This window comes from Lonchura striata, chromosome 2 (assembly GCF_050655825.1).
Source record: "Lonchura striata isolate lonStrDom1 chromosome 2, ASM5065582v1, whole genome shotgun sequence".
NCBI classification, from domain to species: Eukaryota; Metazoa; Chordata; class Aves; order Passeriformes; family Estrildidae; genus Lonchura; species Lonchura striata.
In genome coordinates, this window is record NC_140704.1 from 86,606,657 (window position 1) to 86,622,621 (window position 15,965).

General features: G+C 37.6%; 1 protein-coding gene across 2 annotated transcripts in view; it reads right to left on the reverse strand.

Annotated features, from left to right (window-relative positions):
• Positions 1-15,965, reverse strand: part of ADCY2 (adenylate cyclase 2) — a 203,942-nt gene that overhangs the window by 68,938 nt on the left and 119,039 nt on the right. For both annotated transcript variants that reach the window (XM_021546893.4, XM_085571707.1), the window contains 2 exons: positions 1,975-2,123; positions 801-912 (listed from right to left, as the gene is read on the reverse strand). In XM_021546893.4, coding sequence (XP_021402568.3) covers positions 801-912; positions 1,975-2,123 — 261 coding nt within the window. The remainder of the gene's footprint in view (positions 1-800; positions 913-1,974; positions 2,124-15,965) is intronic.

A 15,965-nucleotide genomic window follows, 5' to 3' on the forward strand; every position in this document is an offset into this window, starting at 1 on the left:
TTTTGTTTGAAATATGAAATCAAAATATGTAATCTTCCACATTTATGTCTATGAAGTTATACTATGGAATGCTTCCAGAAGCTAGCAGTCATAAGAGAATGTCTGTATTTTATACTCTAAGATCATGTAAAGATTTTTATTTTTTAAAAACTGAAATTTAATTTTAATTTAATTTAATTTTTAAAATACTTGACAATAGTTTTTCAACAATAAAAACATGGGAAACTTTTATCTGTTCTGAGGTTTCTGATTTTACCTTCATACATGAAGTTTCACTTAATTTATATAAAAATTAAACCTAAATAAGAAGAATAAAAAAATCTGATTGTATTTGATTCTTTTCTGGAACAATAAAGAACCTGTGGCCAGTAATTAAAATTGATTCAATCAATATTGTCTCTCTTAACCTTCAGTATCATAAGTGTTTTTTTTGAGACCAGAAAACTGACTAATACTTTTCTATCTTGAGTATTGTAATCCTTGATATTGCAAAGAATCTATTTAAGGAAGTGTTCATTTGCCATTAAGCCTTACTGGGCTCCATGAGCTGTCCCTATTGGTCCTATTAGAGAACTATCTCGGGTTTCACAGACTGTCACTCTGGCAGAAATGCACTGTTGCACTCAGACCAGAGCCAGATCGTTTTCTTCACACGTTTCAAATCCAGTCTTCCTGCCAAAGTCTCAGAAATGCTGCATGAAGACCCCAAGAGGAAAAAAAAAAAAAAAACAAAAAACAAACAAACATTTTAAAGATGACTTTCTTATTCAAATTAACAGCAGAAGCCCATAGCAACCCACCTTGGCAATCTGATCAAACTTGCCAAAGAGCTCATTTAACATGTGCACCAGCTCCCCTGGCGAGCAGTCACTGGCCAGGCGAGTGAATCCCACGATGTCAGCGTACAAGATGCTGCAACAGAAAGGAACAGCATTTCGGTCACAGCTTCCTTCTGCTGTACTCAGATCCATCAGCCAGCAGCAAAACCTGAAAGCAAGGGCCCTGGACTTCACAGGGATATGCCCACACACAAAACAGCCACTACTAAATGTAGAGCAGTAAATATAACTACATCTATAGGTAAACGTATATTTACCTTTATGGGTGTTGTGTTCATAGGTAATATATACCTATATGTACCTTTAAAGGTATTATCTCCTCAGGTATAACATTTATAGGCATACCTATATTTATAGGTATTTATAAACATTCTATACATCTATCTCTTACAGGATTGAAAAAATAGAAATATTTTCCTAAAGTCACAAATCATCAGTATAATCATAGCAATATAATAGTTTCAAAGAGTATATGTGTTCACAAGTGAACATAAGCTTCCTCAAAATTCCTGCAACATTTTTAATAAATCAGTTTCTAACAATGTAATTCAAATTAACTTGTTTAATAAAAAAAACAAAAACAAAAGAAACAAACAAAAAAACCCAAACAAAACCAAGAAAAAGAACCTTGTTAAGAAGAAAGAATGTTTGAAATGAAAGTTATTTATTTTTTCAGCTACTAGAAATTTTTAAATAATAAATAATTAGCTCTGTCAGCAGAGTATTTTATCTCAGATACTGTGTAAAATACATATGTGATACAGCTGCTTCTGTTTACATGACACAAATCCTGAGAAATTGTTCTAATTAAGAAAATTGCAAAATCTGAATCATACCACTGACATGAATTATAATTTTGACTAGAATACACAGAAGTGGATTTAGTACTTCAATCTGAAAAATGAAGACATTATAAAAAAAGCCTATTATTGTGTGGATTTTTCTCAAAAACTGGTTTGTATTAACACCTCTGTGGCTCTGCTGGAGCCACATTCAATCAACTTAAGGGGTGGTACATATTAAATTGCTGAAAAGCATATTCAAACAAATAACTTCTTAATTCCTCCCTTAACCCTTTCTTTCTTTTTTTTTTTTTTCCTGAATGTTGTTGATACATCTTATTACAGTACAATACCTTACATTGGTGTGCCTTTTGACATACAAATTATGGAAGTTGTTGGTGTTTTCCAGCTGGCCTGCCTTTGGTCCTTGTAACCTCTGAATGATCTCTGCTTTCATTTCCATGGCAATGTGAGCAGGCAGTAAAGAAAGTAGAAGACGCTCCTAAAATTTAAAATGAAATCCACAGTTTTTTTAAGGTGAATAAATTCCGTATGGCATCAATACTGTGCAAGGCACACCCTATTGTCAATACCACAGAACATTTTGATGAGGCTTGCACTCAGGCCTGGTAGGAGCTCCAAAGTTAATCAGCACCTTGAGGAATGTGACAGAGACATACACACATTTCCAAGTAACACCTGCCTTCTTCAAGGTTTTGTGTATATTAGAAAAAGCTTAAGCTTAACATGTGGTGATGTTATCCACAGGAATCTATTCAATATCTGAGTAGGATGCAGCAAATGAAACAAGAATCACAAGGCCAGTTCAGGGGACTTTCATGGAAATGCAGTTTGATTCAAGCAGAAATAAGCAACATCTTTCTTTTTTTCTTTAATGTATTTTAAATGTTCTGCCATAATTTTAGCAGTTAGACTGAATATAAAATACAGACACAGAATATGCTGAAAATGCATGCAAAGCATTTTGATAGGTACTCTCTCCTTTAGTATGGCATTTGACAATTTCTTTTCTAATTAACCTAAACACATATGGAATACTAAAAAACCCAAACCCTACATATTTTCTCTCATCATTTGTTATTAGGTCTTCCTTTTCATTTGATATTATGGTTCTCCTATTCTAGAGCTCTCTGACAATTCCATTTTGACTCTTTCACCTGTGACAGCTTTAGACTGATTTCCTACTTCTCTGGAAACCAGGACAACAAGAACTCGGCAAAAAAAAAAAAAAAAAAAAAAATCCTTCTTGCTTTATCATATTCCATCTTGAAAGCAAACATAAATTTCCCATTTTCTCATAGGCAGACCGAGAGACTCTGTTGGGCTAAGGATGAAAACCGGAAGCCTGAACCAGTGAAGAGCGGGAAGGCATCTGAAAAAGTCCCTAACAGAGTAAAGAGAGAGAAGCAGCTACACCAGAAAAGACGCTGACCTCAAAATGTGCATGATTCTCAGGTGTTACTCAGAATGATGCATGTTCTTCGGTTCAAAAGAATATTTTTGCAGACTTTGCAGTTCTATTCATGAAGGTACCAGAAGAACTGTAGCCATTAATCCAATCCTCTGCCTGAGATAATTACTCCTGTTCAGGTCTGATGACCTTGAGCAGAGCAAGGCACAACGGGGCTATAGACTCCTCTAATATTTGCAGCAACCTTGGCTATCTATCTCTGTCAAGTATAGTAATAAATTCACATTCCTCATAGCATTTGTGCACTTGTAAGCATAGCATTCAGTTACATGAGGCCCTGTGAAACTGATGCTGCTCATATTTGGCAAAAAACTTCTACTGCAGTGAATCAAGACAGAATCTTGCTTTGCTGCTAATTAATATTGAACTAATAATTTATTTATTAAATGCAAGATTAATTTAGTATATTTAGGCATTTTAGCAAGTTCACATCCAGGAGACTGGGGTATTTTCATTGCTTTTGTTCACTGGCAGTATTTCACTTCCACTGCTCCCTGGTGGAGATATTTTGCTAACTTGTAAATAATATCCTACAACCAATCAATTTTTTTCCACAATGAAAACCTACTCTTCCAGGTTGCTCTTTATCTAACAGTACGGGATTACTCAGACCTGTTAACAACTGTAATTATACTGTTAATGAAGAGGTGAGTGATCTTAGCTACAATTTTACATCACTCTACTTGTTTTATACCATGGACTGTAAATGCAAGCTGGTTCACTATCTTCCTTTGACTGTTATGATTCCAGACACACAGTGATCAATGTCTCTGCTTGACTGATCTCTGGACATAGTGACACTCAATGTCCAGGTTACTGCTTACATCTTTGAAACTCAGCAAGGATGGTAAAAGGTCAAAAAGCAACAAATGTTTTCAAGGAAGCAAGCAAAAATCCAAGAGAAAAATTTTCATAGAAAGCAGCATAAAGTCAATTACAAGCTAAAGAATCATATGAGGAAAAGGAAAACAGAATGCCCTCATTTTGTAGGGGAAGTCAGGAGAGATGGAATATTTCCCCTTATTTTTCTCTTCAGGCCAGCCCACTATTCCATTCTGCTTAAACATCCTGATGAAGCTATTCACCACACCAGAATTCCCTCCAAAGAATGTTTTTCTTCCTCCATTTTCACTGTACAAAAGAGAAGGTTGCAACCAGAGGTTGCTTTAGAGAATTGCAATTGGTGAAGCACACAGTAGAACACCTTGCCATACCCTTCAGGTACACATACAGCCTTCAGCCACCCTCTCCATCCTTCAGGCTGCAAGCATTCACACTTCAGTCCTGACCTTATCCCTTGTGTGATAATGTGGATTGTTAATTTTAATTTCTTTCACTAAAAGACAGATGTGAAAGAAGGTGAATCTCAACTACTGATGAACACTGTGGCTGGGCTGGTTACCTGAAGATCCTAAGAAATGCAAAGCACATGAGAACACCTCTTCCTTCCTGTTTTGTCATTGCCGCTAGCTCAAAAGAGCATAATGCAAGGATCAAAACCACTTACTGATCAGCTTGTAGTGCATGATGTTCTGCACTGAAACTCCTGCAGACTGGAACAATGCAAGGAACACCACAAATCAAGACTGCTGCTTATGCTGGCTTTATATTTGGTAATATATTCTATTCTGTACTATTATCTCAAATGGACAGAAAATCTACACATCAAAAACTAGTTGAACAGTAGACAGAGAAGCCACTCTGAGCGACAGTCTGTAAGAAAAAAACTGAAATAATTGTGAATGCAAGTCAAGAGGTACTATTTAAAAGTCTTCAGACTGAAAATACCTGCTTCTGGTGAAAGAGAAACTGCTGGGCTATGACCGTAATGAAAATCTCCTCACAAATGTCCTTCCCTAGAATACTAATAACATGACCTTAACAATTTATACAGGGGATTTATGCACACAAGACTGCTTCCTGACTTATTCCCTGGGACTATGCTTTTCTCTCAACCATTCAAGTCACTTCCAGCTGATACCTTTCAAGTCCTAGGGCTAAAAGACGGAGCCCACTAATTACACTGAATACAACATTAAAGTGCTTTTCAAAACTATAGGTTAACTACTTCTCCTCCACCTGGACCTCACTAGAAGGATCGCAAGTAGGCATCCTCTCTGGGTTCTCCAGCTGAAGATTGTCTGTGGTATATGTCAAACTGTTATTTGAGTTCCTGTCCTCTCAATCTCCCATATTCAAGTTGATCTCTTTGTCAGAATTTTTCCTGAAACATACAGATGTCTTTAGCAGTGATTTTTAGTTACACATCACTCCTCTAAAGCTTGATAAACGCTGGTTGCTTTCTTAGCTAGAATAAGTTGGCACAGCTCAGTTAAAGAACAGAGCATCATGCAACAGCATGTTCTGCAGCAAACAAGCACAATATCGTTAAACACTAGGTACAGGTTATTTTCAAGAGTAAATTTTTCACAAATCAACCTCTTATTGGCCTGAGGCAATAATGCTTTATTTATTTGCTCATTCCTATTTTGTTATGCAAACTACCAATACTGATTCACTCATTTGTACAAGATTACACCATGATTAATGCTTTACTGAGCATAAATGTAAGCATTTATAGATTTAAAGGCCAAATATTCTTTCACCTAGTCCGATCTCTTTAATAATACAGCTAAAGGATGTCACTAAGGAAAAATAAAGGTAGTCTGATAACACTCACCCTATTAAAATCAACTTTGTGCCTTGCTGTCAATGAAAAGAAACTGTCCTTCAAGGCAATTCACAGAATCTAATACTGAAATTCTGAGGTAGCAATGTTATCTATCTCTCTCTCTCTGTTGTCTAGAGAGAGAACTGCAGGTCCAAATTTTGGTCTTACTGGAAGAAATGTTCATCTTTGTTCTTAAGCTTTTTCTGATATTCAAGAAGTCTGCAGAAAAACTATATATTTGTAGATCAGTAAAGGACTGTAGGAATATTTTTGTCCTTATAATCCCAGGGATATTTTTGTCCCTTCCAATGTCATTTAGGGCACTGAATATTGAATTCCGCTTTTCTGTGGATTGGATTTTGTTTTCAGAATCCTGTGGCATATATCTAATTATCTGTTTAGTGAGTTTGACAAATTAGGTCAGTAAGTCAGTAGTAAGAGCTCCAGAAGCAATTAGCCTATGCACACATCCTGCTCCACTATAAAGTTAAGACATAAACACAAATAATATCAAATTTTAAGCTGCCCTTGAAACGTATAAATAAATAATCTAAAATAAAATAATTTTCTGATTCCTGATCACAAAATGATGGAACAGTCAAGAGTTGATAGAGATGGTCATCCAGAGGATATTTGTCAAAGTACCATACTGTTAACCCATACATCATGATCATCCTCTGAAACACAACTAAAAAATTAAAGAATTGTAAATTGTTTTTACTTAATGTTAACTTGGACTTCTAACTGAGAGATTTGAAGATTCCTAAACGTTACGTGCTATTATCGCCTTAAATTTAGCCCATGTTAATAACCTCCATCAACCTCATTACTTTGGCTGAAGCCAATAAATTGATTTTACTTATACAAAAAAGAAAGGTATTCAATCTTGTCTACAGAGACATCAAGAGATGGAGAATTCCCCAACTTCTAGTAGTTAACCACCTGAACTGTTAAGAACTGTTAAAAATGTGTTCTGTATTTCTTACTTTGAAACCTTGGACCTGTTATATCTTTCTCAGCTCAAGATTAATTTCCTTACTCTTATTCCTATAAACACAGATAACTGTCTTTTTGATCAGGTAAACAGGTGTAAAAATCTCCTCCTCCTAAGTATTTTCTACACTGTCTTCTCAAAACCCTCAACAACCTTCAAGAATTCTTAAGGGCTTCTTGACACAAATCCTAACATTTTGCTCCAGTGAACAAAGACATGCATACATTTGTTTCCCTCAGTATGTCCATGACTTACTCTGTGCAACCTTCTGTTGTAACATCCCCAGAGTTCCCTGTCTGCTGTTTCATGTCTCCTATTTTCTCCAAACTATTGTAAGAAGTTGCAGCCTTACAATATCCTAGCTATGGCCCATACTCTTTTAGAATTATGTCTCTTCAGAAAGTTACAAAAAACATTCTTGATTAATATTGTTTACAAAGTATTCAATATTATGGTATTTATTATCAGACAAGTATTTATATTTTCTGCAAATATTATTGTCTGTGAATGTCTTCACATACCTCCTAGATCATTAATAAAAAATACATAATAGCATAAACAATGCAGAACATAACACACGTGCCAGTTCATTGATCATCTCCACTGATAACTTCCAGTTATTCCACTCAAAATCTATTAAACTGTGCGTTCTTGCTGGGAAGTGTCAGTACTTTTATGTCGAACATCGCTGAAATATTTTGATTATGGAAAGTTACTTAACCCAAACCTGTACCCATTAAATACTAAAAAACATTTTCTTATTATTTGATTTCCTACCAAACTGTTGAGTGCATCATTCTATTTCTTTCCAAATACAATACCACCACAGCAGCACCTTTTATTTCATACTGATTGTTTATACTTTTTCTATCTAGTGACAGCCCCTTCCTTGGTTACGATGGCTTTTTTCCTGAAAACTTCCAAAGCACTTTCATTGGCCTTGACAAACCAGACAAGGATCAAGGATTTTTCATGACATCTAGAAATCTCCTACATCTCTTGTCATTTTGATCTTTTTTTATATATCTAAATGCTGCTTTTGCTTGTGGCTAGTACAGGCTTTGTGACACAGATAACATCTTTCCTGATGGCAAAACTATGAACTCTTATCTGTTCTTGAAAATGCCACACCCCCCCCCACCCCAACACACTGATAACAACTTTAATTTCTGATTTTTTTTCTCCTTGGAAAATGAGTTTTTCCCCAAGCATAGTACCATAAAGCTTTTTGTTTTCATGACCCTTTTGGCGAAATTTCAAGCATGCAATGCCAAGAGCTACAATATCAACACCAGAAAATCAACACACACACAAGGGGAATGAAAGCATGATCCTCTCATTCCTCACTAGTTCCCCAGGCATCAAATGCAAATGCCCTCATGAATCTATTCTGCAGAAGACAAGCTTAGTTGTCCAGGAGCTACTCCCATGAGAATAGGAGGAACCCCAAGTGGGGGCTGCCAGTTTTCAGGCCCAAGGTGGCTGTCACGAGCTCAGAGGGTGATGATCTGTGTCCACCCAGGTGCTGGGACTGGACCAGGGCCAGGGTGAGGCCCAGGTCCGTGCCTATGGATATTCTCAGTTCAGACAGAGCGAAAAGGAGATGTTTCTACCAGGCTGGGCCTGGGAAAGAGTTTAAAAGGAATGTAAATAATTCTCTATCTCTCTTGTTCACATTGTTTATAGATATGTTCTGCCACTGTGCATCATTCACTGAACTCCAATGGTGTGAGATGTTTTTACTTTAAGACCAATGAAATTAGTCTGCATGATGCTCTCTATAAAAGAGTGATGTATTTGAAATAAATCAGTTGAGATCAGTTCTCTGCTCATCTTCTGAACTGGAGTCTTCTCTGTTCCCATCCTGCCTCAACAGCGACAGGTACCAGACATGGATCTGCTCCCACAGTGCTGCCTGGGAGCCTCTGCCTGGGAAGAGGCTCTGCCCTCCCCACTCAGTCCCTGAGCTCCAGCAATGCCTTCAGAAAGGGAGCAGTTGTCTTCAAATAATTTTGCAATTGCCAAACATCAGTGGCATGACTCGGTCACTTCACAAGAGCAGTAAAGCCAATGCAGGCTGTCAGCTTAAGGCAAGGGTTTGCAAGCTAAACATGCAGCACTGCACACCCCCAGTGTGCCCAGCTCGTTTGCTGTAGAGTAGCTCTGGGAATGCAGAGCTGCCATCCCACCAGTCACCTCCACATCCAAAAAATACTAAAGCTATGCAAAAGCACCATCACTGTTTCAATGTAGGGAACTGAAAGCTTATTTAAATTCACAGGCTCACCACGTATTTGGCAAAGACAAATTCTTTCACAGAACCTAGATGTTTAATGTTTATGCATAGATTACAGTTTGCATATGCAGCCTGTTTCTGACTAATTTTGCAAACCATGTTCACTACACCTTCAGAAAGTGTGCCTATCCTGGGGTTGTTCAAGTGACGAGTCACCAAACAGCACAACAATAGAGTAAAAGAGAACACTCCAACATACACAGCCAGACCTGCCTAATTAACTGACAGAATTTCAAGGTTTGTTTCTGCCTGATCCTGTTAAGTCGTGCTCTAAATTTCACATATTTCAAGAATGATGAACAGACAGAAGCAGCATTTTGCAAAGAATCAGTTTGATAAGTGTAACATGTTTATTACTGTATCAGTCTTTAATAAAGGTGAAGTACTATAGTGCTGGCAATTGCTCAATACCATTCTTTTAAACAATAAACTAACTCTGGTACAACTCCATATTTTGATGAGAAGAATTTTGTTATTTTTTCAACAAAAATGAAGAAAACCAAATTAATCTCTCTTTTTGCATATTTTTCTTCTTCCAAGCCATCTATGAGACATGTCAGGGAGGATATTCAAGAGTACTGCTTGAAACGTATCTATGCAGACCTTTTTCAAAGACCAAACCTTTGTGTTCATCTGCCCAGTTTAGAGCCAAACCTTGTGGTTAAAAGCACCAAATCCAAAGCAAAACCAAAAGCACTTCTAAGGCACAGCACTGCATTTAAGTTAGAAGATCATATCTGAAGCACATTGACAGCATCACTCCTCCACAGCCTTCTAGATAGCATGAAACTGATAGTTTTTACCTTTGCCATTGCCTCTAGTGTTTTAGCCATCTGCTTACAGATTACCAAGTAAACATGCAAGAATGGATTTCTTTCAGTATTTCACTGGTGATTTACTAATATTTTACTGGATAGGCTACAGATAGCATACATTTGAAGGACTAAATGTTACTCACTACACAGAATAAAGATCAAAATCTATATTTTTAAGAATAAAGATTCTTATCCAGCACCTAGCTGCACCTGTCAGGAGCTCAAAAACACTTAAAAGTGGGTCAAACAGATCAGTGAGAAGCAGGGCCACACAGCAACAGAAATGAATCAAAACAGTCAATCTCTATCAAGAGTAGAAGTAGTTAAACATAGTTTTGGCCCATAAAACAGGCAGTTCAAGTAGAGATAGGAGTTTATTCAAGTAGAAGTAAGAGTTTATTTCACCCATAATTAATGAAAAGTGAGCCTACAGTAAGGAGCTGTGTGACTTCTTGTAAAACAGTGATGATAAATTTTAATGTTGCAACCTGTATATTTTAACACCTCTTTTCTGAACACCACTATTTATTCAACAGCTCACTTCCTAGCCTTGAAGACAGGGGAGGCTGACTCACACTAGGTGGAAATCAAACAGGCAGATGTCTGGAGTGTGTATGCTGTTACTGCATTCATAAAGCAGACCTCTTGTTTCCTTACAATGGTCTAAATAAAAGGGAACAAGAATGGTTTGCATTGTATTTCCATCTCAGGACTGACAGTTTCTTGTAGAAATCTCCCAACTGCTCTTTAATGATTATATTCACCAGCTACTAAATATAGAAAGTTTTAAATGAAAAACTTTGCTCCCCCTGAAAAAACAAAAAAAAACAAAACAAAAAAAAAAACCAGAGTTTTGAAAACCAATTCTCTTCATTTTGAGGAATCTGACCCAGGAAGAAAAGCAACAACTTACTGTATAGCAGATACATGCTAAACTAGTAATTAACACTCATTACCAGGCCTAACCACAAAACAAAATTTAGCATAAATCATAGCAAGGGTTAAAGCTTTCAGAATTAGCCTGGTTTCATTTTCTAAATATTTTCTGAATTTTATTCTATTATTTATTTATTCTTTTATTTTCTGAACATTTTCCACGTTGCTGTGTGTACAATTTTGGAAGTGTTTCCTGTGGTATGTTCCAGAGGTACATACAGATGTAAGTTTGCAGACAGGAATTCAGGCTGAATCACAGAAAGACAGGAATAGTAACTACCAGACCCTGAAGTGCCTTGTCACCTAGGAAAAGCCTGTCCTCCTGGGACACTGTCTGTGTGTGCAACGCATTGAGAAATTTGGAATCCTAAAAATGCAACTGATGAAAAAATTAGATCTGCAGGAGGAAGCCACATAAGAAGAAAATTCCCAGAAGAGGGTGCTGTTTATGATTCTGCACAAAGAGCCATCAGGTCATTAGCTCCAGGCTGGAAGGAGGCACCTTAATGTGCTTGGAACTCTGTTGTGGGCAAAACAGTCTGCCGTCAGGTAATTTTAAGAGAATTAATTTATTGTAAACAAAAACAAACCTCTCACTGCTGATTGGGGTTTTGAGAAAAAAAAATCAAAAATAAAAACAGTGAAGATAAACACTGAGATAGACACTTAACCATCTATGCTCTGAATTTCCTGGCCTCAGTTTTCCATCTTTTTGCCATGCATTATGCTGTGTCCATCACAATTCCTGTGCTGAGGTGGCAGGCACGGTAGAAAGCTGAGATAGAAATGCATGATAGCTTCTTTCTGTGACTGTTTGCTTAACCACTTCTGCTGCTCTATGATTAAAAGTTTCTGCTGCCCTTGCCCTCGACATCTCTGATCCAGTCTCGAACACTGATGGCCCGCAGTGCCCTCTGATGTGTCCCTGCTCCACACGGATTGTCCATGTGCCAGAGCTCCTCAGGGCTGAGAGTACCTTGTTTGGGTGGAGAGTCCTCTGCATAGATCAGCTTGTCTCCAGCCTCCAGAAGCTGCCTGTTTCCTTCTGAGCTGTGTTTGGGCAGGGGCACCTTTGGTCCCTAGTTAGATACTTTTTAATGCCAAATAGCTAAGATTTTTTACACAAAGCAAGCTTTTTCCATGACTGTTTCATGTGCCCCACGGTAGGTTGGAGACAGCTCTGGCAGACACAAAGTGATTCACAGTGACCCCTCCTCCAGCTCACCACCTCAGCCCCCTGCAACCCATGGCCACCAACACAGGCTCCATACAAAGCCACAGTGGCCAGTGGTGCAGAAACAGGGTGCCAGCTCCAGAGCTTTCCAAGCTTTAACAGGAGATCCACAGGTTAAACAGTGTTCCCCATGTGCAAACCTTCATCAAAACAGCTCTCTGCCAAAGCAAGACCTCAAGTCTCTTCCCACCTCCGCAGAGACATACTTATCAGTAAGAATGAGGCAGAGCCCTAGCAGCCTTTTCAGGTGACACTAATTTGCTCCAAGATGAAACCTTTTAAAAATCACTGAAGCAAGTACTAGATTTCCTGTTTCTGCAGTGCTCCAGGTGAATTCCCTAATCTCCAGGCTCCTGCAAAAGGCTGCTCTGCTTCCTCTTTCTCTCTCAGGGGATGTGCAATTCTGTGGAGACATTTGGCAAATATCTCAGCACAGCAAAAACATGGGGCCCAGTTTGTCTCCTTGATTAGGGCTGTGTCTGGATTCTTGGTCTCACATGTTGAAGGGTTTAAAATAGGTCTAATTCTTACAAATTCCGTGTTCTATGTCTCTGGTTTTGGAATCCTGGTTTACACTCTGACGCCTGCATGTTTGTACATGTGAAGATACATACTGTAAAAAATCAATACCATAGCTGCAGCTGATTGATTTTGGCAGTTATTTGTAATGGCTGATATGCTAGGGATTAATGAAATCTAATCTATGATCACTGCACTTAAAAAGCTTCCAAACTTTCTAGAAATTTGAGAATAGTTTGTGACTTTTTTACCCATCACTGGTTTTGGTTATTTCCAGCATACATCATCAATATGCTCCATGCCTTTATGTAAATTGATTAATTTTTAAACACTGCATTTTAAAAATGGATTAACAGATATTTTCCATCAGAAAAATATGTTGACAATTAGTATTGTGTTGCTGTTAAAAGAGATAAAATTAAAAGAAACTAGAAGGTAATATATACTAAACTGATAATATTTTACCATGTAATTCACAGTATCATAATTTGCTATTAATCACTGAAACCTCAGCATACAGGCACATAATACCAACTGTTTAAGCTACAGGAGCCATAATTCCTAGAAAGGAAGAAAGTACAAAAAATGTACATCTTTATGTAACATTTATTTTCATATTTAATTCCTGCTCCAGTCCTCTTGGTAATTTTTTTTTACTGCTTGAAAAGTCTTTCTGTATGATATTAGCAATAGTTACAGATTATGTACTTCCTTTTTAGACTGGCATTGCTGTTCCCACTTTTTATATTACATAATTTTGAAGAAAGTAGCAAAATATGAGATTGCTATATGTTTTCAGCCACTTATTTTAAGAAATGCTATAAAATATTCTTTTTGATTTTTGTTAGCACATTTTTATTATTTTTTATTAATAAGCAAGAGGGAGCTGATTTCTTTTTCAATCCTGAGTCCAAGGTGCGCCTCAAAATATTTTCCTCCCCACAGAGCCTCATAGCTGTCTTTGGCAGCAGTGGCACTGCCAATTCCAGCACAGCCTAGCAACATTTCAAATACTGAGTCCTGCCAAGAAACTACAGAACATATGCTCAATACACAGATGTGCTCTGATGAATCAGGGCCATCCTACATATTCAGATCGGGTCATTGCAGAACTTGCTTGTTTGCAGGTTGCAATATCAATTTAAAAAAAAAACAGAAAAAAAAAACAACTACCTTTTCTCTCCCCCACCCTGCCCCAAGGCAGGTGACCAGAAGGGAATGCTTCACTCTGAGTCAGGAGGATACATTTAAATGACAGCCACTTAGAGCTGCAGCAGAAAGAACATTTCAGAAGACTGGATGGAGCAATCAGGGAAAAAGAACAAAGAAGTGTGATATTACTCTGCTGCAGTGCACCCAACATCAGCATTTCCCACTTTGTTGACAGAAGTATTTCCTAGAGACACTGATAGGGCTTGCTGAGGTTGTTTCAATGATGGAAGCCACTTCAAGCAGAAGGGCTTTCTAGAAGAAGGCTGTAGGAAACTCTGCTCTACAAGGACTCAGTATGAGATTTATTTTCAAGTTTCGTATTTTCTCTGTTTCATCAGAAATTCTAAGCTTTCCTTGGCTGGAGAGTAAAGTTATTCTAACTTATGCTATGTAACTTTGCTGTAAGTAAACTTTTCTCTTTTTTGAGACTGGCAGCTCTTCCATCCAAGGACATATGAGTCATGCTCTGTCATACCAAGTGTGGTTTAAAGTTGGAATAAGCTCTCTCAGTGATCCAGCAGGTGAAGCCTCTACAGCTGTGCCTACTCTGGTATGGACTGCAGCCCATGCAGTGAGCAAATTCTATAAATCATTTGGGGCAAAATGTTGTTATGTATTTGGGCAGTTGGAGAGAAACTTCCATTTCAGAAGCTTATCCCTTAACTCATAACTGTTATTCAAAGAGGGACACCACACATACAGAAGGCAATTATTATTTAATGTTTGACAGATAAAGCTCTGCATCTCATGTGTCTGGTGAGATACGAGTTCCTCTACTATTCTTCCATACTGTTTTCTTTTTGCAGTCTCCAAGGAGCCCAGTGCTTTGGTCTGAGACTTTGTGCTGAAATACTGACAGCTGTTTCAGAGCAAGAGCTCGATCTTTCTTGCACAAACCTACAGCAGGACAAAATTCACTGGATTCAGGGCAGTAAAAGCTACCCAGACCAGACACCTCATATCTTCCAGCACTTCTTCAAAGTTTGTTTTTCTCTCAACAATAAGGGGAAGGTGACATTTTGATAACAAGTTCTGCTGGTTTTAGCTATCTTTCCTCATCTACAGGTTCACATTTGCATTATTCAGGTGCTTGTTTCTAGTATCTAACAGAAGCATATTGAAAAGACAACTCCCCAGATGTACAGTGGTATGTGGTACAGAAATCCAACAGTATATGCAATACAGCATCTTCATGTCTCTGTTCCCAGTGCAGAAGAAGGGAGTAAACAGAAAGGAACAAAATATGGCCCAGGAAGAACTGAAAGACCAGCAATAAATCATATTTCTTCAGTGTGGCAAAGGAGACAGAAAAATAGATGTGCCAGATGCCCAGATTTAAAATACCTTCAATTACCTAAATCTGATGGTTCTGCTTTTTTTTTAAATCATCGACAAGAATATGTTGGGCTACACCAAAAGCTGGAGCCCAGGCTATGCTGCAAGATGGAATAGTAAAAATAGTGGCTACTGGTAAACACTAGACAGAAACACTTCTATGAAGAAGCAAGGAAGATGCCTGCTATTTATTTCATACTAACAATTGGCTCTATCCTCAATATCTATGTTATTTCATAAACAAATCTATCTAGTTATATTAAAGTGAGAAAGTAAAGCCCTGTAAATCTGTAAATCTGCCCCTTATGAATTCCAGTAAAATTATTCCTTGAGTATTCTTTTCATCTCCTAGAACTGTGCATAAACTACTGTCCCTATACCTGCATACTCAGGCTTTATTTTATACATGAACAGAGATCTAAAAATATCTTATAAAACAAAGCAAAATTATTTACAGATTTCCTTTGGGTAGCATAAAGCTCAGTGTAAAAGCTGACAGATCTTCACATTGTGCTGTACTATGTGACATTACAGCACTTCTGTGAATAACAGTATGCAGACTAGTGGCACATGCTCCAACAACAAATTATTGTTTCTGGGACTTGTAGATACTTTATGGCTGATAAGCAACTTTCACTGAAATGTTTATGTTTCAGAGCAATGCAGAAAGCTATTTTAAAATCTGATCAGGAAACAAAACTGAAGGGACATGAGGGATTTTTTAAAGAATCCAATATTTTAACTAATTCTCAATGGAATAAGTAATAAAATTTTAAGTCTTTGATCATGTAAAGACATTTTTCCTGTCCCATGACTGCTCAGTTTCTTCCAGACCCTTTT